General features: G+C 49.0%; 1 protein-coding gene across 2 annotated transcripts in view; it reads left to right on the top strand.

Annotated features, from left to right (window-relative positions):
• MECP2 (methyl-CpG binding protein 2) overlaps positions 1–21,249 on the top strand; it is a 66,241-nt gene extending 44,992 nt beyond the window's left edge. The window contains exons 1-3 of one of the 2 annotated variants that reach the window (XM_037056951.1): positions 10,259–10,286; positions 11,688–11,742; positions 11,852–21,249. In XM_037056951.1, coding sequence (XP_036912846.1) covers positions 11,980–12,771 — 792 coding nt within the window. In that variant the 5' untranslated portion in view covers positions 10,259–10,286; positions 11,688–11,742; positions 11,852–11,979 and the 3' untranslated portion in view covers positions 12,772–21,249. Of the gene's footprint in view, positions 1–9,935; positions 10,287–11,687 lie in introns of those variants that run through there. The other variant, XM_037056950.1, reaches the window with a different exon arrangement.
• Positions 21,250–21,478: the final 229 nt, after the last annotated feature.

Raw genomic sequence — 21,478 nt, 5'->3', positions numbered from 1 at the left:
TGGGTGTTCCAGCAGTGCAGAATCACTGGAGCACCCATCCCCTTCTCTGTCCCTCCCCAGCTCTCAGCAGTGCCCAGGGAAACTCCTCAGCCTGTCACTCTTCTTTCCATGTATGGCACGATTAGGTTTCCAGGCCCTTGATTTGCCATCAGCAAATTGCACTTCAGCCAGCCTGGCTCTGAGGTCCTGTTGTTCTGACCTTGAAGATTTCCTAGGGCTTTGTTGGGAATCCTGTTCCTAGCTAGACCTTCCTGGCAGGTCCACCCCCCCCCCCGCCATGTCTGAGTGCAGTAGAGTCATGGGAGTAGAACTTCTCTCACGTCAACTCCAACCACACCACATCTCACAGCAATCTCTCAGAAGTGCCTCAGCCATTGATGGCACCCTTCTTGTTTGCCAGCACTGAGAGTTCTCCTTTTATGTATTTTTCTGGTTATTTCAATGAGCTCAGATGTCATCAGAAAACAAAAGTTTGTCAAGCATGCAGATGTGGGGTGACCTATACTAGCAAGAGGCACAATAATGAAAACAAAGCCATTAACTTCAAGTTAGTTATTGAGATAGTCAGACAAAGTGAGCTGACTCTTGTGTAGTTTTTTCTTCTGTAACTGGAGATTTCCTAACTGCCCCTTCCCCCCACCAATATGTTGCCTCTGTATTGAAATTTTATTTTGGCAAATATTGTGTTCTTCAATAAAAGCAGCTGATGCTTACTAGAAGTCTGTAAAACTTGTTTACATAGAAGTATACAAAGGTAAGAAGAAAACAGTATCAACAGAAAACAGGGTGAGGGAAGAAGCAGCCGTGGGAATGTATTGCTGGGGACCAAAAAGGCAGGCACAATACAAGTGTCTGTGGAGACCAGCTCTTGGGATCTTGAAGACTAGATGTTTGTCATAGGGGCACTGGAGGCTGACTTTGCCCAGGTGAGTGTCCAGCCACCCATGCAGAGGCTCACCATGAGCACCCTGAAGGATGTAGAAGCAAAGGCACTGGGGGACCTGATGGAAGAGAAGTTGCTGGGTGAAGAGGCTACAGAATGAGAGAGCAAATTCTAGCACACAGGCTTTCTAGAGGAAGAGATGTAATTACAAAAACATCAGTAGTAAGGATTGGGTTCTTGATTTCCTTCCATTCTTACCTCGTTTGGCCAGCTCCCTCTACAGTCACTTTCATGGGTACAGCTGGTGGTGAAGCCACCCTGCTTGGGTATCAGTGGTGGTCCACAGCTATATCCACTTTACCACTTTGGGCATAATCCTTCCCCCACTCCCAGTGGCTCCACATCCTGTGTCACTGTCGCTGTCATCCCTACTTCCCAAGCTCTTCCCCAGCTCCTCGATGGGTCTCCCCTAGCTCTCAGTACCTCCCCTTTAACGACATTCATCAGAATTGTTATGATTCCTGTCATTGTTGACTGCCTTAAAAGAATGACCATACCAGGGAAAGAGAAGAAACAGATGCAGGTAGAAAGTGTGTCTTGTGCTGTACCACCCCTGGCCCTCATACAGCTCATGCATAATACCTAGAAGGTGCTCAAGGAATGCTAGGTACTGAATAAGAAGGTGAAGGGAAACATCCCTGCACTGTTCCTAGCATTCTTGCTCTCATGACTTCTGTTAAAAGCTTGCCCCTGTCTGCAGAGTGAAAGCAGTTGCTGACATTCTCCTTTACTCCTATCTAGTTCCACAGCATTCTCACCACCCCCCCCCCCCCCGCAAAGGAAGCCCCATGGGAAACAATCTGACAGTTCCTCAAAAGGTTAAGCAGGGAGTTCCCATATGACCCAGCAATTGCATTCTAGGTACAGACTCAAGAGAATTGAAAACATATATCTATGTAAAATCTTGTATACAAATGTTCATAGGAAACAACCCGGATGTTCATCCACAGAAGACAGGATAAAACCAGGTGTGGTGTTTCCATATAGTGGTATGTGATTCAGCCATAAAAGGGGATGATGTTCTGAACCTTGAAAACATGCTGAATGAAAGGAGCCCATCACAAAAGGTCACATAATCCATGATTCCATTTATATGAAATGTCCAAAAGTGGCAAATACATAGAGACAGAAAGGAGCTTATGGTTGCTAGGGTCAGAAAGAGAGACAAGGGGAACGGCTGCTTAATGGTTATGGGGTTTCCTCCATGGGTGATGAAATGTTCTGGACCTAGATAATGGTGATGGTTGCATGACATTGTGAATGTAGTAAGTGCTGCTAGTGGTAAATTCTATGTTATGTGTTTTTTACTGCAATTTAAAAAAATGATCAAATATCCTCAGACTATTTAGTTAACAACCTTCAATTTGGCTAAATGCCTAGTCATTAAACTTCTTGAACAAAATTACTTTTTTTAATTGTAGTTCAATTACAGTTGTCCCCATTTTCCCCCATTACTCTTCCCTGCCCTACCCACCCCCACCTCCTACATTCAATCCTCCCCCCAACCTCCATTGTCCTTGTCCATGGGTCCTTTATACATGTTCCTTGACTCAACCCTTCCCTGTTGTCGTCGCCCCCCCCACCCCATTATCACCCTCCCCCCCTCTGGTTACTGTCAGTTTGTTCTTTATTTCCATCTCTTTGGTTCTATTTTCTCACTTGTTTCTTTTGTTGATTAGGTTCCTCTTGTAGGTGAGATCTAAATTACTTTCTGACTGGCATTGTTACAGTGTCTTGGGCTTCAGAGGTGGCATTCAGGTCAGCTTGGTCCAGTCTAGCATGTGTCATCCTAGGTCCCCAGGCTGGGCTTTCTCTTGGGATAGATGACAGAGCTGTTTGCTTAGGCTCTGTGCCTGCAACCAGACAGGCTTGCTTGGAGACAGCTGTGGATTCTGAGCACTGCATGGGAATCATAAAACCTACCTTCATGATTTAGTGTAATTGGTGAAGTCAGCTGTCATTTTAGTGGGGTATTAGAAAAACCACAGTTGTCTGGCTAGCTGCACCTGCCAGCTGTTGGTTGCTTGCTTCCCCATAATGTACAGTAGCCTTGGGTCAGATGAGCACCCATGGCTTCCTTCTACAGGATTACCGTAGGTTATTTTCATCATTAAAATACAGGCAGTTCTCACCATCAGACCCCTTGAGATAAAATGATTTGGCCCCAAAATAAGATTCCTGCAACTCTAATTTTCCTCTGCTAGATCATAGGGAAGATTTGGTCTAATGTTTGTGGTCTAGCAGCAGAATCACTGAATGATGTTTTATTACCAAGAGCTTTCTCTCACACTTCATAATTTAAGATTTGTGAACACCTTTCTGCTTGAATATGATATGAGCATTCCTAGGGGCTGCGGAGATCTTGTGTTCTACAAACCAAACAATAAAATAACATTAAGGGGAAAACAGGTGGAATAGACCATGCTAAATCTCTATGATTTGGTAATCAGAGCTCGCTAGCAAAACTAGTGGCAGTTCTGGTTAAGAAACAGAACACCAGGCCATTGAAATCTCAGTTGGCATTTGCACCCAGCATCTCTATCAGCCAGCCATTTTTTACCATAATCCCGATTTGTGCTTCCTCTCACACGGTGCACACATGAGTTGTTCTCATTGTGCATTAAAAATCAGATCCTAGGCAAGGCTTCTTTCAACAATGATTTTATTTTAAACATGGGGAAATACCTTGACAGCTTCACCATTTAGAGCATAACACTGTGGAAAATATTTTGGTTCTTTCAGCCACTGAAAGAAGGCACTTCTGCAGGGTTTCCAGCTTTTTCTCTTTAAGGTAGTTGTGTAAAGTAAAGGCGTTCTCTTTAATTGTTAGGAAGCTTTCCTGAAATTGCTTCAAATTACTACTATCACCCAGCACAGTTTCCAGTTATATTGATGTCATCCCCCCCCCTTTTAAATATATATTCCCCCTGAACCCTTTACCGTTGGAGGTTTAGTTGCAGTTGTCATTACATTGCACTCTTAACTACTTTAAGCACGGCTTTCCTAAAAGCATAGGATGCAGTTATGACACTCAGGAAGCCTAATGTAGAGCTAGCATGGAACCATATTCACATTCCCCAAATGCCATTACCACCTCTCTTAGCACCTTCGAACCCTGGAGCCAGCCCAGGGTTACATGTTGTTCTGTCTCTTCAGTCTACTTTAACCAGAAGCAGCCCCCAGCCCTTTTTTTTTTTATGCCACAGACCATTTTAAGGAGCCCAAGCCCATTGTCGTGTGAAATGGAGCCCCTTTTGGACTCTTCCTGTTGGTTCCTCATAGCCTATATACCCTTCCTGCAGGACGGGGTGGTGCTGATGCTCCTGCTTCTCCATAGCGCTTCTACAGGCTGGCCACAGTCAGTAGCACTCAGTTTGATCTCTTGTTAAGGGGGTGCCTGTCAGGTTTCTTCACAGAACAGGACCTTTCCCTTCCTTCCCTTACTCTTTAGCCTAGGTATTCCTTAATTTCATGCCAGCTTGTCTGTGCAGGTAAGAGTTTTTAAACACTGTGTTCTATCTAGGAGATGTTCGTTTCAGTCCAGTCTTTTTAGTAGTTTTACCAAGAGGAGTGTCTGTGGACCTGACCGCCTTTTTCCGAGAATCTAGTCTGTGGAAGCCTGGAACCTACCCTCCCAGAGTAACCATCTCCCATACTGCTGCCCTCATAACCCTTCCCTCCCCATCACTGTAGATGTCACTGTCTGTGCTCCAGGGCAAGTGTGACACCAAGGCCCTCAGTGACTGCCCCAGCCTTGTATCCTGCCAGTGCCAACCCACCAGTGACCACCAGGCTACTGGTAGTGCCCAAATTTGTTTAGTCACTCAGAGCATACTTGCTTTGAGTGCTAAGCTAGCCCCTTTTCCTCCCTTGTAGCCAATGACCACAGGGATAGAGCCATCAGAAGAAGCAAAGGTAGTCCTGGCCAGCGTGGTTCAGTTGACTGGAGTGCAGGTTCAAGTCCCGGTCAGGGCACATGCTTAGACGGTGGGTTTAGTCCCCAGTTGGGGCACATACGAGGGGCAACCAATTGATGTTTCTCTCACATCGATGTTTCTCTCCCTCCCTTCTCCTTCCTCCCTCGAATCATTAAGTATGTCCTTGGATGAGAATTTTGAACAAAGCAGCAGCAAAGGTAGCACAGTATCTGAGTTGTGATTGTCACTTGGCACATGATTATTAAGCACTGTTCCTGTGCCTGGAAGAGTGTGGTGAGTGGGGAGTTGGCAGTGAAGAAGGCACACACTGTCTGTGGGGTGCCCATCATGGTGGGATATTTGAAGTACACTGAGTGGGGAGAAAGGAACAGGAAGGCTTCTCAGAAGTACCATCTTAACTCAAATGAAGGTGGGAGAGAGGGCCAGCCCAGGGCCTCTGGTCTCCCCCTACCCCCGCCCCAGGAGAGACATCGTAGTGGGAATAGGATGGGGCTGTTGATACTCTTGCCTCTGCCCATCTGGCTTGGCCTGGCCTGACCTGGCCTGGCCTGCCCTGCCCTGTGTCCTCCCAACTGTCCTGTGAAACTCCGCAGTGAAACTTAAAAACCCATCTCTGGGCTTCCGTCTGCCTGGAACAGGGGAGGTGTCACTATTGTTTTGTTAACCCCTTTGTCCTCCCCCCAACACACACTAAACTGGGAGCTCTAGAAGACCAAAGAATGATGCTAATTCCACCCTGGCATCCCAGCCCTTAGCAGAGTCTGGCCCAAGGCAAGGGCATCAATGAAAACAGGTTGACTCAACTGTGACCTCAGACAAGTTCCCTTGTCTGGTTGTACTTCCTTTTTTTTCTAGCTGTGACACTGAAGAATTGAATAGGTGGTTTTTCTGAGACTAATCCTAACTCTAAAGTATATGAACTTGTGAATGTGAACTAGGTGCTCAGTTCTCATACTCAGGATTGTGTGTGTGTGTGTATGTATGTGTGTGCACATGTCTATATGTTGTGATTAGAGGGAAGATAAAGAGGGTTTGGTTTGTTTTTTAAAGTGAGTGCTTGGGAGGTAAGGGGTGGGTGGAGATGGAAGAGGATATGGGGGGATAAGTGGCGATGGATAAGGGAGGGAGGGAGGGAAGGGAAGGGAAATGTGTGCTTCAGCAAACCCCATAATCTCCTGGTGTGTGTGTGGGAGGGGTGCTTAGGGATTTGCCAGGCATCCCATCCTGTCCTCGCTTCTTCAGGCCACCCTGGGACTGAGCAGGCACTGGGGCCAGGGGTAGAGTCATTTGGATTACTTGTTTTGCATCATTTTTTAAAATATTTTATTTATGTTCAGAGAGAGGGGAAGGGAAGGAGAAAGAGAGGGAGAGAAACATCAGTGTGTGGTTGCCTCTCACACAGTCCCCACTGGGGACCTGGCCCGCAACCCAGGCCTGTGCCCTGACTGGGAATCGAACCACAACCCTTTGGTTCACAGCCTGCGCTCAATCCACTGAGCCACATCAGTTAGGGCTGTTTTGTATCATTTTGGGGCTTTTGTAATTTGTTTTTAAGTATCAAACACCTGTGTATCCCTCTACACAGAATTGAAAACCACCATATTGTCATAGTGGTTTCAGGTAATTTCACTTTAAAGAACCTAGATTATTACAGATAAAGGTCCTTTTATTCCCCTATCTTTGGTACTATTCAAAGTTCATGTATTGAATACTTGGAATGATTAGAAAGGTAAATGTTATGTTATGTACATTTCATCACAATAAAAAAAAACTTAAAAAAAACCTAAACAGTTTTTATTTAGGCCCAAGTCAGAGTTTGGATACAGCTAGATAATCCCACTTTGGTAGCTAGCAGCCAAAGATCCGTGTGCTCCTCTCCTTGGGCTCCCGGCTCCCAGGCTTTGGCAGAGGTCGTTAATTTGTCCCTTCTCCTCACCCCCACACTAGTCCATCAGCTACTTCTGTTGCTTCACCTCTTGGTCCTGTCCCCAATCCTTCACTATCTCCATCCTGGGCCACACCAAGACCACTGCCAGAGTCTTCTCAGAGGTCTTCCCTGCTATCCTCTTAGGTCTCCTGCAGTCTGTTTGGAGTAATCCTTTGAAGATAAGAGCCCTTGTCCCTGGTCCCCTATTCAAAGCTTCCCATCAGACTTGGAAAAAAAACCAACAAAGCCCTCCATGTCCCCCCTTGAGACCGCTTTACTGTCTGGAACCTTTCCCCCACACACAGCTACATGGCTTCGCCTTCACTTCCTTTAGGTCTTGCTCCCTTTTCTCGCCTAATATCACTATGTGGATTCTTATCTTCTTCATTATGTTCTAATTAGTTCATTATTTCGAACACTCACCTGGCTGCAGCATTGCCCAATACAAGGGAACCCTTTCAGCCAGCATCTGTGTCCTCTTGACTCTCCGTATTAACTTCTAAGGGCTCCTGCTTTCTGCCTCCACAGGCTGCCCCAGAACCAGAATCACCCACTTCTCCCAGGGGCCAGCCTGGTCCCCTTCCAGGGACACCAGGCGTGTTCCCTGCCCCTAGGGTGCCTTCATTGGCCTTAGAATATGTCCCACCATGGGTGTATAGAGCACTGTGATCAGAAGTATTGGAAATAATTTTTTCTCTGTGGTATGTTATCAATTTGATACAATTATTCGTTTGTTTCTGTTTGCATTCAGTGTGATAAGGTTTTATTACCTCTTGTTTTCATTTTATTTTTGGTTATGTAAACTTTTACCTGATTCAGAAGTTGAAATTATGCCCTGGGTACCCAAAGAGGCCTCAGCAGTTCAGTGGTTTCTGAGGTGTGCTTCCTAAAGCCCCTGTGCTCACACAAAAGGCAGCCTATGATATCCGTTTTTTACTTCACAGGAGATCCCGAGGCTCGCTCCTCCGTGGTTCGGGGTGCTCTCGATGGTGCAGGCATGTTTTTGTCTAGTCAGGCAGGTCCTTAATGGCAGCCATCCAAGTTGTCCTGGGCTGGTAAAAACAGTGCTGTGTAAACAGCATCATCTTCTTGTTTTGTCTTTCTGGAGATGTCTCTTCAGGGTAGGTTTCTTGAAGGTATTTCCCTAGATTGCATCAACACCCTTGATTGTATCTAAGAGGCCTTCCTTGGGTCATATGGCGTGTACTTGACCTCACGGTGGTAAAATTATTTGGGGAATACAAATGAGAGTTCTGAAGAAGTCAGACCTGTTCCATTGGTGCAGTGTTTTTCTCTGACTCCGCTTCTGTCAAGGTTCCAGGAAGCAGCCCTGGACTTCAGCAGTGTGTGCCCCTATAGACTGTATGCAAGTGGTCATTCCAGTCTGTCCACCACTTTGCTGCTGGCAGAACTCCCCTTCTCCCTCTGTGATGGTGGGCCACACCCAGCTTCCCAGAGTTTTTCTTTGTTTCCTGCTGAGAAGCTAAGGAGGGGGGGGGATTGAAAAGTAAGCTCTGCTGGAACAGATTAGGGACCTGTGCTTTTAGAGCAGGAAAAGGTCTCCTGTGAGCCAAGGGCTGAATCTGGATGACCCTGGCAGCCATGCTGGGGGCCCTAAACTTCTGGATGAAGATCCAGGTAACTCAGGGGTAGGCCTGAGGAGGGCTAGGACACACCCTCACCAGTGTCTTGTCTCCCCACACCCAGCCTGAGCTGTTGAGGAAAAGCAGGTCCTCATGGCACCAAGTGAGTCCTGGTGCTAACCTGCCTTCTGTGACTTAACCCCTGTCATTTGAATCTGCTTTCGAGTGCACACCACAGTGGCTTTATTGAAGTGTGCACTGGAAGAGAAGTCACTTGGGATAGACCAGCCCCAGGACAGTGATCAGTGCAGATGTGAGCTACATGGGACAGGGCAGCTCTAGAGCTAAGATACAGAGCACAGGAATAGTATTGCCCTTTTCCAGAATGAGCTGCTAGCTGAGGGACTAGCAGGGGGCTAATTCTGAATTCACAATTCATTCTAAGCCTCCCCTGGCCCCAGTTGTGTTCTTGCCCTCTTAGCGTGGCCATGAGAGCATCATAGACAGAACAGCATGTCCTGGGAGATCCCAGGGTCCAGGGCCTCTCAGTGAGTATTTCTGAAGTATGTGAGGGAATCTACCAGATGGAATCAAAGTATAGGGAAGGAGCTGCTCTGTCCGGTGTGAAAGAATGGGGAAGTACCCACCCTGGAACAGGGAGGGTGCCTCTCTGTCTTTCTTCTTCCTCCTGCAAGCAGCGCCGTGCTGTTATAAGGGAGCATCTCCTGATATAGGCTCACCCGACCTGGGATCACTTTTTTTTATTATGCCACAATCCTGGGCAATGGTTTCTGGTTGCCCAAGTTAGCCAGTATTTATATAGTGACTTTTCTTCCTCTGGGGTATTAGTTCCCATTGTTCAGATGAGGAAACGGGCATAGGATGTTGAGGTCACTTGCTCAGGTTCGTGTTTGGAAAGGGCAGAATCAGGATTGGAGCTCAAGTTGGCTGGCTCCAAACCTCTCCACTCTTTTTACAGTGCTGCACTGTGCGCCACTTCCCAAGGGGGTCATGTAGAGCTGTGTTCCTATTAGCAAGTTGTACTGTGCCCCACAGCAGTTCTTTGAGTACACATTTTAAAAACCAAAAATACAGAAGCTATAGTAACACTCAGGCCAGGCTTTGTGAAGAGGAGCTCCACCCCCACTTTGGGTGGACAGCTTCCTCTCCAGCATTTGAGGGCCTCCTGTCAGCCCTCGGATGCAGCTCATGAAGTGGCCTCTGCCAAGACAGCATGCTGAGAAGCCACGCAGTGTTCTACTCAGGGAAAAAATGCCACCCGTGCAGGCCACTCAACTCCTGCACACTAGGAATGAGACTGGGGGTGGCCACAGTGCTGGTAGAGTGTAGTTGGCCACCACCAGCAGCAGCCCAAAGCCCCTAAAGAAATCTGTGAAAGGAAGAATATCAAGACGTGGGTGAGCACTGGCAGAGCAGCCCGGCTCCCAGAGCCCAGCCTGTGCTGGGCAGCCCCAAGCCGGCCGGTGTGTGCTTTTTCTGCAAACCGATGTGTCCTCTACTTACATACTTGTTTAATACTTCAGGGAAGAAAAGTCAGAAGACCAGGATCTCCAGGGCCTCAAGGACAAACCCCTGAAGTTTAAAAAGGTGAAGAAGGATAAGAAAGAAGACAAAGAGGGCAAACATGAGCCCCTGCAGCCGTCAGCCCATCACTCTGCTGAGCCAGCAGAAGCAGGCAAAGCGGAGACCTCAGAAGGGTCAGGCTCAGCCCCGGCCGTCCCGGAAGCTTCTGCCTCCCCCAAACAGCGGCGGTCCATCATTCGTGACCGGGGACCCATGTATGATGACCCCACTCTGCCTGAAGGTTGGACCCGGAAGCTTAAGCAAAGGAAATCCGGCCGCTCCGCTGGGAAGTATGATGTGTACTTGATCAAGTAAGTAAGGGCAATTTCTCTGTCTACAGAGCCAGGAGGCCTGAATAGATGGGAAGTTGGGGACAGGCACTAAAAACTAGTGGGGGTCTCTTGGAGTAGGAGCTCTTTGCTGCTAGTTAATCTGGAAAATGTGTGTGTGTGACCTTAATTGGGGTCAAGGTGGCTTCAATAATGAGCCTCGCATGCAGACGTAACTAGGTACACTTAGGACAACTGTGTGTGGAAGTCACTGCCCTGACTAAGGTATGCATAGGGTAGCAGAGTGTGACTTTACCCTGCCAGCCTTTGAAGCCTCATTTGGGGATGGAATAGCAGTAGGGCCTACCCAGGGTCACCATGAGAATGTCAGAAGAGGTCACCTGGGAAGCACTGAGGCCACAAGGTCTGCCACACGCAGTAGCCTGGGCTCAAGAGGCAAGTGGAACTCCCTGGGGGTGCTGCCATTTCCCGGCTACAGACCATCCAGCTGAGGGGCTCTTCTCAGAACCTGTTAATAACCTCATCATCTTTCTGGGAGACTTGTTCTATGACACTGCTGGATGAACCAGAAGAATCAGGAGTTCATAGGGCTCAGTCCACTCTGTGAATTGTATTGAGAAAGGCAGGCTTTTGGACAGGGCCTCTGGGGGAAGGCACAAATGGATCCCATGTGCCTTTCCAGCTGTCTCTTTCGCATTTGTCCAGGTTCATTCAGGGGCGGGGGGCACTGGGTGTTTTCTATTGAAACAGTAACTGCCAAGCCTGAGCTTCAGAGAAGGAATGAATAAGTATATTTCAGTTCTGCCCCTTAGACAATCCCCAAAAGATTAGCAGTTTTCAAAGGATATTTACGGCCTTGTTTGGCCTCAACAACTCTAAGAAGGGTGAGCAAACCATTATCCTATTGACATATGAGAAAACTGATTCCCAGAGACGCTAAACAGCATGCCCAGATTTAGACAGAGGGTGCTCTACTGGCAGATCAGGCCCAGGCGACAGCCAGCACAACGAACCCCAGCCTGATCTGATGGCTAGACAGGGTTCCCAGATCAGACCCCTGTGGGGGGCTAGAGGGAGTCTCAGTGGCAGGCAGGTCCTCGGGCATCCAAATAACAGCTGTGGAGCAGCCAGCACTGAGCTGTTCCAGTACAGAAGCAGGCCATGTAGGGCACCTGCTGATTACTTCATGTGTAATCCTGATTACTTCAAGCCTGATTACTTCATGTGTAGCTGTGGCCATGCCCCTCAAGTTTTAGCTTCTCTTGGCTTTTCTTAAATGTGACTGGTTTGGTAGTATCATCAGGCATATTACTTACAGAACATCTTCTGTCGAAGTTTATCACCACCTTCTGCTCTGCCTTATTTCCGACATTGCTGTGGAAGCTTCTAATCATTTTTGTGTCTCTCCACTTGTTCCTACAGTCCCCAGGGAAAAGCCTTTCGATCTAAAGTGGAGTTGATTGCATACTTCGAAAAGGTAGGCGACACCTCCCTGGACCCTAATGATTTTGACTTCACGGTAACTGGGAGAGGGAGCCCCTCCCGGCGAGAGCAGAAACCACCTAAGAAGCCCAAATCTCCCAAAGCTCCAGGAACTGGCAGAGGTCGGGGACGCCCCAAAGGGAGCGGCACCGCGAGACCCAAGGCAGCAGCATCAGAGGGCGTGCAGGTGAAAAGGGTCCTGGAGAAAAGTCCTGGGAAGCTGCTCGTCAAGATGCCTTTTCAAACTTCACCAGGGAGCAAGGCTGAAGGGGCTGGGGCCACCACATCAGCCCAAGTCATGGTTATCAAACGCCCCGGCAGGAAGCGAAAAGCCGAGGCCGACCCCCAGGCCATTCCCAAGAAACGGGGCCGAAAGCCAGGCAGTGTGGTGGCAGCTGCTGCTGCTGAGGCCAAGAAGAAAGCCGTGAAGGAATCCTCCATCCGGTCTGTGCAAGAGACCGTGCTCCCAATCAAAAAGCGTAAGACCCGGGAGACAGTCAGCATCGAGGTGAAGGAGGTGGTGAAGCCTCTGCTGGTGTCCACCCTTGGCGAAAAGAGTGGGAAGGGACTGAAGACCTGCAAGAGCCCTGGGCGGAAAAGTAAGGAGAGCAGCCCTAAGGGGCGCAGCAGCAGTGCCTCCTCGCCTCCCAAGAAGGAGCACCACCACCACCACCACCACTCAGAGCCCCCGAAGGCACCCACACCGCTGCTCCCGCCCCCACCCCCGCCCCCGCCCGAGCCCCAAAGCTCCGAGGACCCTGCCAGCCCCCCTGAGCCCCAGGACTTGAGCAGCAGCATCTGCAAAGAAGAGAAGATGCAGAGAGGAGGCTCGCTGGAGAGTGACGGCTGCCCCAAGGAGCCAGCTAAGACTCAGCCTACGGTTGCGACCACCACCACGGCCGCAGAAAAGTACAAACACCGAGGGGAGGGAGAGCGCAAAGACATTGTTTCATCCTCCATGCCAAGGCCAAACAGAGAGGAGCCTGTGGACAGCCGGACGCCCGTGACCGAGAGAGTTAGCTGACTTTACACAGAGCGGATTGCAAAGCAAACCAACAAGAATAAAGGCAGCTGTTGTCTCTTCTCCTTATGGGTAGGGCTCTGACAAAGCTTCCCGATTAACTGAAATAAAAAATATTTTTTTTTCTTTCAGTAAACTTAGAGTTTCGTGGCTTCAGGGTGGGAGTAGTTGGAGCATTGGGGATGTTTTTCTTACCGACAAGCACAGTCAGGTTGAAGACCTAACCAGGGCCAGAAGTAGCTTTGCACTTTTCTAAACTAGGCTCCTTCAACAAGGCTTGCTGCAGATACTACTGACCAGACAAGCTGTTGACCAGGCTTCTTAGGGTACGCCTGCACCTCCCCTCCCACCCAGACCTCCCCCCGTGTGGTCATTAAGGACAGAGGGCACTTGAGAGGACACTCCCATTTGCGGTGCCATTGGTGCCCCAGTCTCAGCTCTCCTGTCCCCCCCACCCTGCCCCTAGCTTCCCTACCTCCCTCATTCCCACCCACATTGGGACAAGGAGGTGTGAGGCAGGAGAGACAGTTGGATTCTTTAACAAAGAAGACAGAGATGGCCAGTGGCTACAGCCCATGTGATCCCACCATGGTGGCATAAACCTGGCCCCACTCCAGCCCCAATCCAAAACAAACAAGGACATTTCACAGGACAGGGAAGTAGCACCTGTTCACTCCAGTACTGGCATGGCTCAGAGGGAGTCGTCCTTTGAACTGCTGGGTGTAGACTGGCCTTGGCCAGAGGAGAGGATGGCCCAGGGCCGGCCTCCAATGGATGGCGCTAGAAAGAGGCCATGAGGCAGCAGGACAAGGTGCAGGCAAGCTGGCCCAGCCTCGGACCGGCAGAGCATAGCGGGGTAGGAGGGACTCCTAGTCACTCAGAGCAGTCTGTGACTGGCAGTTAGAGGCTCACTGGGGCGGAGGCCAAGGGGAAGGAGGGGAGAATGTTCTTCCAAAACTTTCCAATTCTACTCCTTAGGGACAGCTTAGAACTATTTGCACTATTGAGTCTTCATGTTCCCACTTCAAAACAAACGTGCTCTGAGAGCAAACTGGCTTGAATTGGTGACACTTTGTCCCTCAAGCCACCAGACGTGATGGTGTTTAGAACTGCCTGGATCTGTAGATACCTGCGCTTGTTTTAAAGTGGGCTCAGCACATAGGGTTCCCACGAAGCTCCGAAACTCTAAGTGTTTGCTGCAATTTTATAAGGACTTCCTGATTGCTTTGTCTTCTCTCCTTCCATTTCCGCCTTCTGTCATTTCATTCTTTCATTTCTTCCCCATTCATCCCTTCTGTTCCAAGCAGCCGCAGTGCCCGACTGTACCCTGAACAGATTCTGGTTAGGTCATGTCCCCAGAATTCACCCTGTACTTGGCCTTCCCGCCACCAACCCCAGCCCACCACCCTCACTCCATTTTCAGCCCTGAGGAAGCCCCAGGCTCTGCCAAGTCCACCTGACCCTAGCACCTCAGCCTCTCTGAAGGGCGAGAGAATAGCAAGATCTCACTCTCCTAGATCAGAGCCCAGGCACTGAGCCTCCTCAGCCTTCCACTTGAGAAAAGTGAGTGGGGAAAATCAAGCCAGATTTGGATTTGGGAGTTGGTAAAACAGGCTCCCATGGTCTGCCACAGTCACTGAGCAGCCCAGTCCTGACCCTGGCCTCTGCCAGGCCTGATTACCACAGTGCAGTGTGGCAGGGCACAGAACAAATGCAGATGCCCCCAGGCCTGAGCTGGGACCAGTGCCTAAGGCTCCCCCTTCTCTGCCCACCCAGGCTCCTCAACTAACCACAAGTTCTTTTCTAATGGAAAACCTTTGGCTTTTGCTTGCTGGAGACTGGGTAGGGCCAGCGTAGCACACATTTTCACATCTGCACTAGGGCTGTGGTGTAGAGGCTTAGAGGCTTGAGTTTGCTGTGGGATCCCATCTTTTCAACCTCTCTGTTCAGGAAGTCCTTATCTAGCTGCATATCTTCATCATATTGGTATATCCTTTTCTGTGTTTACAGAGATGTCTCTTATATCTAAATCTGTCCAACTGAGAAGTACCTTATCAAAGTAGCAAATGAGACAGCAGTCTTATGCTTCCAGAAACACCCACAAGCACGTCCCATGTAAGCTGCTGCCATGAACTGTCAAGTGTGTGTTGTCTTGTGTATTTCAGTTATTGTCCCCTGGCTTCCTTACTGCGGTGTAACCATGAAGGAGTGAAACATCCTAGAAACTGTCTAGCACTTCCTTGCCAGTCCTTAGTGATCAGGAACCATAGTTGACAGTTCCGATCAGTAGCTTAAGAAAAAAACCGTGTCTGTCTCTTCCAGAATGGTTAGAAGAAAGGGAGTTTGCCCCATTCTGTTTGTAGAGTCATAGTTGGCCTTTCTAGCATTTTTGTATCCATTTCCTTATGCTGCAAAAGCAAGTCCCACAACCAGCCCCACGCTGCTGTCAACCCTCCAGGCTTCACTTCTGACTCCTCCCCAGGAAGGGAAGGGGGTTGGGGGAGGGGGTAAGTCCTTTGGGACCCCTCTTCCTCCAAGGACAAAAGGCTCCTGCCCCCACAGTGGCCTTGCACTCCTAGCACCCCCAAAGACGCCTAGCCATGTGAGCGTGGCATACGGCCAGTTTGTCGTGGAGACATCGTCCATTTTAATTGGTCGTGTTTTTGTGTTATACCTAGTCCAGTGAAATGTGGCTCCTAGGACCAATGTCAGAAGCTGGCTGGCCTCCCCATCAGCTCAGTACCATCTGGTCCTGGGAAGAGGAGTGCAGGGCCCATCAGGCCCGCCTTTCACCCATGACAGTGTATTTAGGGGCTGACTGGGCATTGGCAGTCAAGAACACAGCATTTGAAGGGTCATTTTCTTTCTGTCCCACCCAACCTGCAGTCCCTCAGCTCCCTAGCTTCCTCCCGTAGAGTTCCAAAGCTGCAGGCGGTGCCTGAGGCTCCTTAGTGTTCTCTTTCTCTCCACCTTTCTTCCACATTCCCTCCTTTTTCCCAAGTAAAGTCATCATGAGAGTCACCTTTAAGCAGGCTGCCTTGGTGGTTTGTCACCCTTGGCGGGCAGGGGCCCTGCAGCTTCCATGCCACCCCTGTTTCTGGAGTCAGGTTGACAGGAGGTTGGAGGCAAAGCAAAATCCCTGAAATTCTCGCCAGCTGTGTCCAGCCCAGTTTGGGGTGTGACCTTGATTGTGTGTATACTTGAATACAGCAAAGGTTGGGGGGCATCTTTTAAGGGACTGTGAAGAATACAGGAATTGACCGACGGCTTTCGGATCCCCATGGGTCTAGGTCACAGTCATGTTCATCATCCCTCCCTTCATTGTAGTTGTTAGTTACGACCCCCTTTCTAGACAGAATTCTGTACGTCCTCACACCATGCCCAGCCCAGCCCCGCCCTACCCATCCACCCATTGGTTGGCTTGTCCTTACCAGTGGAATTGCCGGCTTTGACACTTAAGTGAACTGGGGAAATAGGCCACAACCAGGCTCTAGTCTAGCTCCCTTCTGCTGGCATAGGAAACATCTAGAAACACCACATCCATCATTGCCAAACTAGCCAAGGACTCAACCCTCTCAGCTCCCTGGAATGTGAAAGTCGTGAAGGCCTGGGGATGTTGGCTATAGCCAGCACCTGGCTTTTACTTAGACCTCGTGCAGGTGTGGGCAACAGTCTGTTCAGTGGCATCATTCCAAGCCAGAGGCCAAGAACAGTGGCAGATCTGCAACAGTCCCAAGTCTGCTGTGACAGCCGTCAGGAAAGGGTACTAGCCAGAAACAAACTTCCGTATTTGGTGGGAGTTTCCTTAGCTGACAGGCCCTCTGGATTTTGAGTAACTCTTAATAAGCAGCTCAAGCCCGGGAAGGAGCAAAGGTTATGAACTCACCAGGGGCCAGCTGGATCTTGTGGAGCATTCCCACTCAGCTCTCTGGACTGATGGGGTCAAGAGAGGTCACAGGTACTGGTTCTTGGAAACCTTTGTGCATCCATCCGTTTCTAGCTGGTGGTGTTGCTCTGAATTGCTTCCTGGTGTGAGTTTCATGCACGGAGTCTAGGACCAATGGCCCAGACTTTGGGAAGCAAGTTGTCTAGAGCCTTACAAGTGTTTGCCTAGCCAGTCCCCCAAGTGCCAGCCACTGGCTTGTGGGCAGGCACAGCAGCATCACCAGGCCTGTGGTTGAGCCCCTTTCCCCATACCCCTGCTCTGTTGGATTCCCCAGTCTTCCCCTGCTTCCTGCAAGGGTCCATCTTTGTTCTTTGTCAGTTAGCCCATCCACACTGGAGGGGTTTGTTGAGTCTCCTTTTTAGTGTCTTTCTCTTTTAGATCAATCTTTAGAAAAGGCCTAATTGTTATAAATCACTAGGATACTGCCTCTCCCAGGGTCTGAAGTTACATACTAAAGAGGGGAAAAGTGAACACTGAAACCCGCTCTCAACAATTCAGAAGGAAAACCTAGAAAATATTTGGCAAAAAAAATTACATTTTAATGTCTCTGAACGAATAAGAGCAAGCTTTTGCAAAAATTCTGATCTAAAAATACTTGGAGCCTGCCCTGATGTGTGGTGAGTGCTGCAGGCGAAGGGGCTTCTAGTCTGAGGCTGCTGGTTCTGAAACTAAGGGCCATCCCATCATTGGAGAGCCCATATCTCCTTGGGTAGCAGTCCCTGAGGACTTAGCTGCCACCTCTGTCCTCTGGAGCAGCCTAGAGGTTAGTGGCCCACCTGGTCCCAAAGCAGCAGGAGCCCAGCTCTTGGCATGGGAAGCTGAATGGTCACCAGGGACTTGCGAAGGCCTGCATCATTCTCACTCCCTGGCACTACCTGTTTCTTGCTCCATTCTCATCTCCGCAGAGCCTACCTAGAGCTCTGATTTGTCAGGGAAAAAATGAGTTCTAACTAGGAAGGAGAGGGTAATGTCTTCCCCTTGGCCTCTGCCTGTGGCATAGCCTGTCCCCTGAGGGCATTCCCCTGCTCCACTCTCCTTGGGGTCTAGGGCCTGGTGGAACAGCACTCCCTTCTGAACTCAGAGGTGAGGACAGAGGCCTGAGCATTCACTGTGGTGTGCGCCCCACTTGCCCCGCACCCTTTAGAGCCCCTGGGGCCATGGGAGGGTAGGCGTCAGGATAGGTGCCCCCACCCCCGGCAGAGCTGAGCATTTGAGAAACTTGCAAATTGTGTTTGCTTCTCTAGCTCCCCCCTTCTAGCTTACATTTTCTCAGGTCCTGCTCCGCAGCAAGAGAAAATAAGATGAAAAGGCCAAGAGGTTTGCCTCCTGCCCACTGGTAGTTCCTCTCCCCACAGTGTTTGTGTATCAAGTGACAAAGCTGTTTTTCCTGGTGACCCTGATTATATCCAGTATCTTATAGACTATATGCATAGGCCTGCTTGGTCTCCTCTGTCCTGGGCTTTTGTTTTGCTTTTTAGTTTTGCTTTTAGTTTTTCTGTCCCTTTTATTTAATGCACCAACTAGACACACAAAGCAGTTGAATTTTTATATATATATATCTGTATATTGCACAATTATAAACTCATTTTGCTTGTGGCTCCACACACAAAAAAAGACCTGTTAAAATTATACCTGTTGCTTAATTACAATATTTCTGATAACCGTAGCATAGGACAAGGGAAAATAAAAACAAAAACAAACAAAAAAAAACGACAAATCTGTCTGCTGGTCACTTCTTCTGTCCAAGCAGATTCGTGGTCTTTCCTCGCTTCTTTCAAGGGCTTCCCTGTGCCAAGCTAAGGAGGCTCCAAGCAGCACCCGGGTTTCGCACTGTTTCTCCAGTGCTTGTGAGAGAGGTCCCAGGACGCTGGTGCAGAACAGTTCACCTCAACGGGTACGTGCGTGGGCGCTCCCTTGCCCTGGCAAAGTCTGGAATGTAGTTGGCACCTCCTGGTCCCCTTCCACCTCTGGGTGGGGCAGCTGGAACCCACAGGGGTGGCCTGATTTCCCCACCCCTTCCAATGACCTGGTCAGAGTGGTCATGCATGGAGAGTCAGCTCAGCAGGCCTCTCCACCAGTAGGGCTCCTGCTTTGCCGAGTCCAGGGGCTGGAGGAAAGATGGGGAGTCTGTCATGTGTCTGTAAGTGGCACCAGGTAGAATGCCAGGAACCCCAGAACCACATACGAGAGTCCAGTCCCCTCTAGGAGGTAGCGAAGACTCCAGAAATGTCCCTTTCTCTTCTCCCATATCCTGTGAGTAATTGCATTTGCTTTTGTAATTCTTAATGAGCAATATCTGCTAGAGAGTTTAGCTGTAACAATTCTTTTTGATCGTTTTTTAAAGTAATTAAAAACACCAAAAAAAAAATCGAGAAACTTGTTCTTCCAAAGCAGAGAGCATTATAATCACCAGGGCCAAAAGCTTCCCTTCCTATATCAATACTTCTGAGGCCTGAATCCAAAAGAGAAACACTCACAGGCCCTTTGGGTGGCTGGGCTACCTTCGGGCCCCTTGGAGGACCTGATCTGGGGCCCACTCCAACCTGCATTCAGTATTAGCAGTGGGTCACGATGTCCTTGCCCGTCCAGCCTGGGGTGGGGCCAAGGGGGGGAGGAGGCCATTGCCACTGATGCTTGGCCACTAACAGGTGGGTGTCTGCATGTATCCACCTGCATGCTTTCTGGCGGAAATGTGAAATCAGCACCTGAGTTAGGCTCACTCAGTGACCTCTCACCCCACTGGGCTGGAGCAAGGCCCACCCAGTTCAGTGTTTCTGGGGAGCTGGACAGTGGAGTTCAAAAGGCTTGCAGAACTTGAAGCCTGCTCCTTCCTTTGCTACCAAGGCCTCCTTTTCCGTTTGATTTGTCACTGCTTCAATCAATAACAGCCGCTCCAGAGTCAGTAGTTGATGAATATATGACCAAATATCACCAGGACTGTTACTCAATGTGTGCCGAGCCCTTTCCTCGTGCTGGGCTCCTGTGTACCCGGACACTGTAATGTGTGCTGTGTTAGCTCTCCCCACCTCTCCCTCTCCCCCTCCCCTCGTTTTTCTGGGGGTTTTCTGTTTGGGTTTGGTTTGGTTTTTATTTCCCCTTTTGTGTTCCAAACATGAGGTTATCTCTACTGGTCCTCTTAACTGTGGTGTTGAGGCTTATATTTGTGTAATTGGTGGGTGAAAGGAACTTTGCTAAGTAAATCTCTTCTGTGTTTGAACTGAAGTTTGTATTGTAACCATGTTTAAAGTAATTGTTCCAGAGACAAATGCTTCTAGACACCTTTTCTTTACAAACAAAAGAATTTGGAGGGAGGGGATGGTGACTGAGATGAGAGGGGCTGTCCTATTTCCCCAGGAGGGGAGACCCAAAGAGATGACCCCTTCTCAGATCAGCCAGAAGCTACCCAAGAAGTTAAACCTAAGCCAACAGACCGAATAGCTGATGTGTTGCCATTTTCAAAGTCAGAGCAAAACCAGATCTTGTTCCACCCAGTGGATTCTTTTACCTTTTCCCCCTGAGATTATTAGCATTGTTATTTTTAAGGACAGACGAAGTTTATGTTCTTGCAAGGGGAGCCAGGAGGGGTTTGAGCAGGGCCAACCTGGGGTGGGTCTGAACTGAGTGGCTCAAAGGAAAGACCGGCATCTCCCCGGAGATCTCCCCTGTGGCCATGGGTCAGGTACATGTTGACAGGGCAGATTGGCCACTCTTCACCTGATGCAGCTCTTTCTAGACAGGCCAGGCAGTGGGCATTACCGTTTAGGACACCTCCATCATATCCCACCCCTTACCTCAGTGCACGACACTAATGTGACCTCTCAGTTCCTGCCATCCCAGGCGATAAGATGCTGGTGGGGTGGGAGGGTGCACTCTCTTTGCTGCAATCCGATTCTCAGAAAAATGGATGTGAGAAACCCCCTTTCCTTTCCATGGCAAAACCAGATCCTTCTCACAGAAGCCGTTACCCCCACCAGACATTGTTTTGGGTTCACAGAACAGGGACAGATGTGTGCTCCCTTAGCACCTGGCAGCCCTTCCTCTGAAAGGCGAGGACAGTGCTGATTGTAGTGATTGTTTGCACATGGTGTTTAGTAGCGGGAAGAACCAGGCAGGGTGGCTGCCCCCTCCCGAGTTGCAGTGACACAGGCCAGCCACCCTGTGCTGAGGGAAGCCCTGCTGAGGGTGGGAGAAGGGGAGCCGCCCAGATCAGACTTGGCTGGAGATGTCTTGAAAAGCCCTCTATTGCATTCACCTTCAGTTTTTGTGTTTTGGGACAATTACTTTAGGAAATAAGTAGGTCGTTTTAAAAACAAAAAAAATATTGATTGCTTTTTTGTAGTGTTCAAAAAAAGGTTCTTTGTGTATAGCCAAATGACTGAAAGCACTGATATATTTAAAAACAAAAGGCAATTTATTAAGGAAATTTGTACCATTTCAGTAAACCTGTCTGAATGTACCTGTATACGTTTCAAAAACACCCCCCACTGAATCCCTGTAACCTATTTATTATATAAAGAGTTTGCCTTATAAATTTACATAAAAATGTCCGTTTGTGTCTTTTGTTGTAAAACCAAGTGATTTTTTCATAAGGTTCTTTTACTATTTGAAAAGATGGGCAGCACGCAGTTTTATTTTATTTTTGTAAGTTTTTTAATACGTGTGAAAGCAAAGACTACTCAGCATGCCTTTCTAAGTGACGCGTTTGCACCTTTTGTTGGGAAGTACTGTATCCTTTGCTGTTAGCATTCTCGATAAATCTCTCTG

Source organism: Sturnira hondurensis, unplaced genomic scaffold (assembly GCF_014824575.4).
Source record: "Sturnira hondurensis isolate 20B ecotype Veracruz unplaced genomic scaffold, ASM1482457v3 Scaffold0009229, whole genome shotgun sequence".
NCBI classification, from domain to species: Eukaryota; Metazoa; Chordata; class Mammalia; order Chiroptera; family Phyllostomidae; genus Sturnira; species Sturnira hondurensis.
The sequence above is the reverse complement of the archived record's forward strand: the minus strand, read 5'-3'. Positions and strand labels throughout refer to the sequence as shown.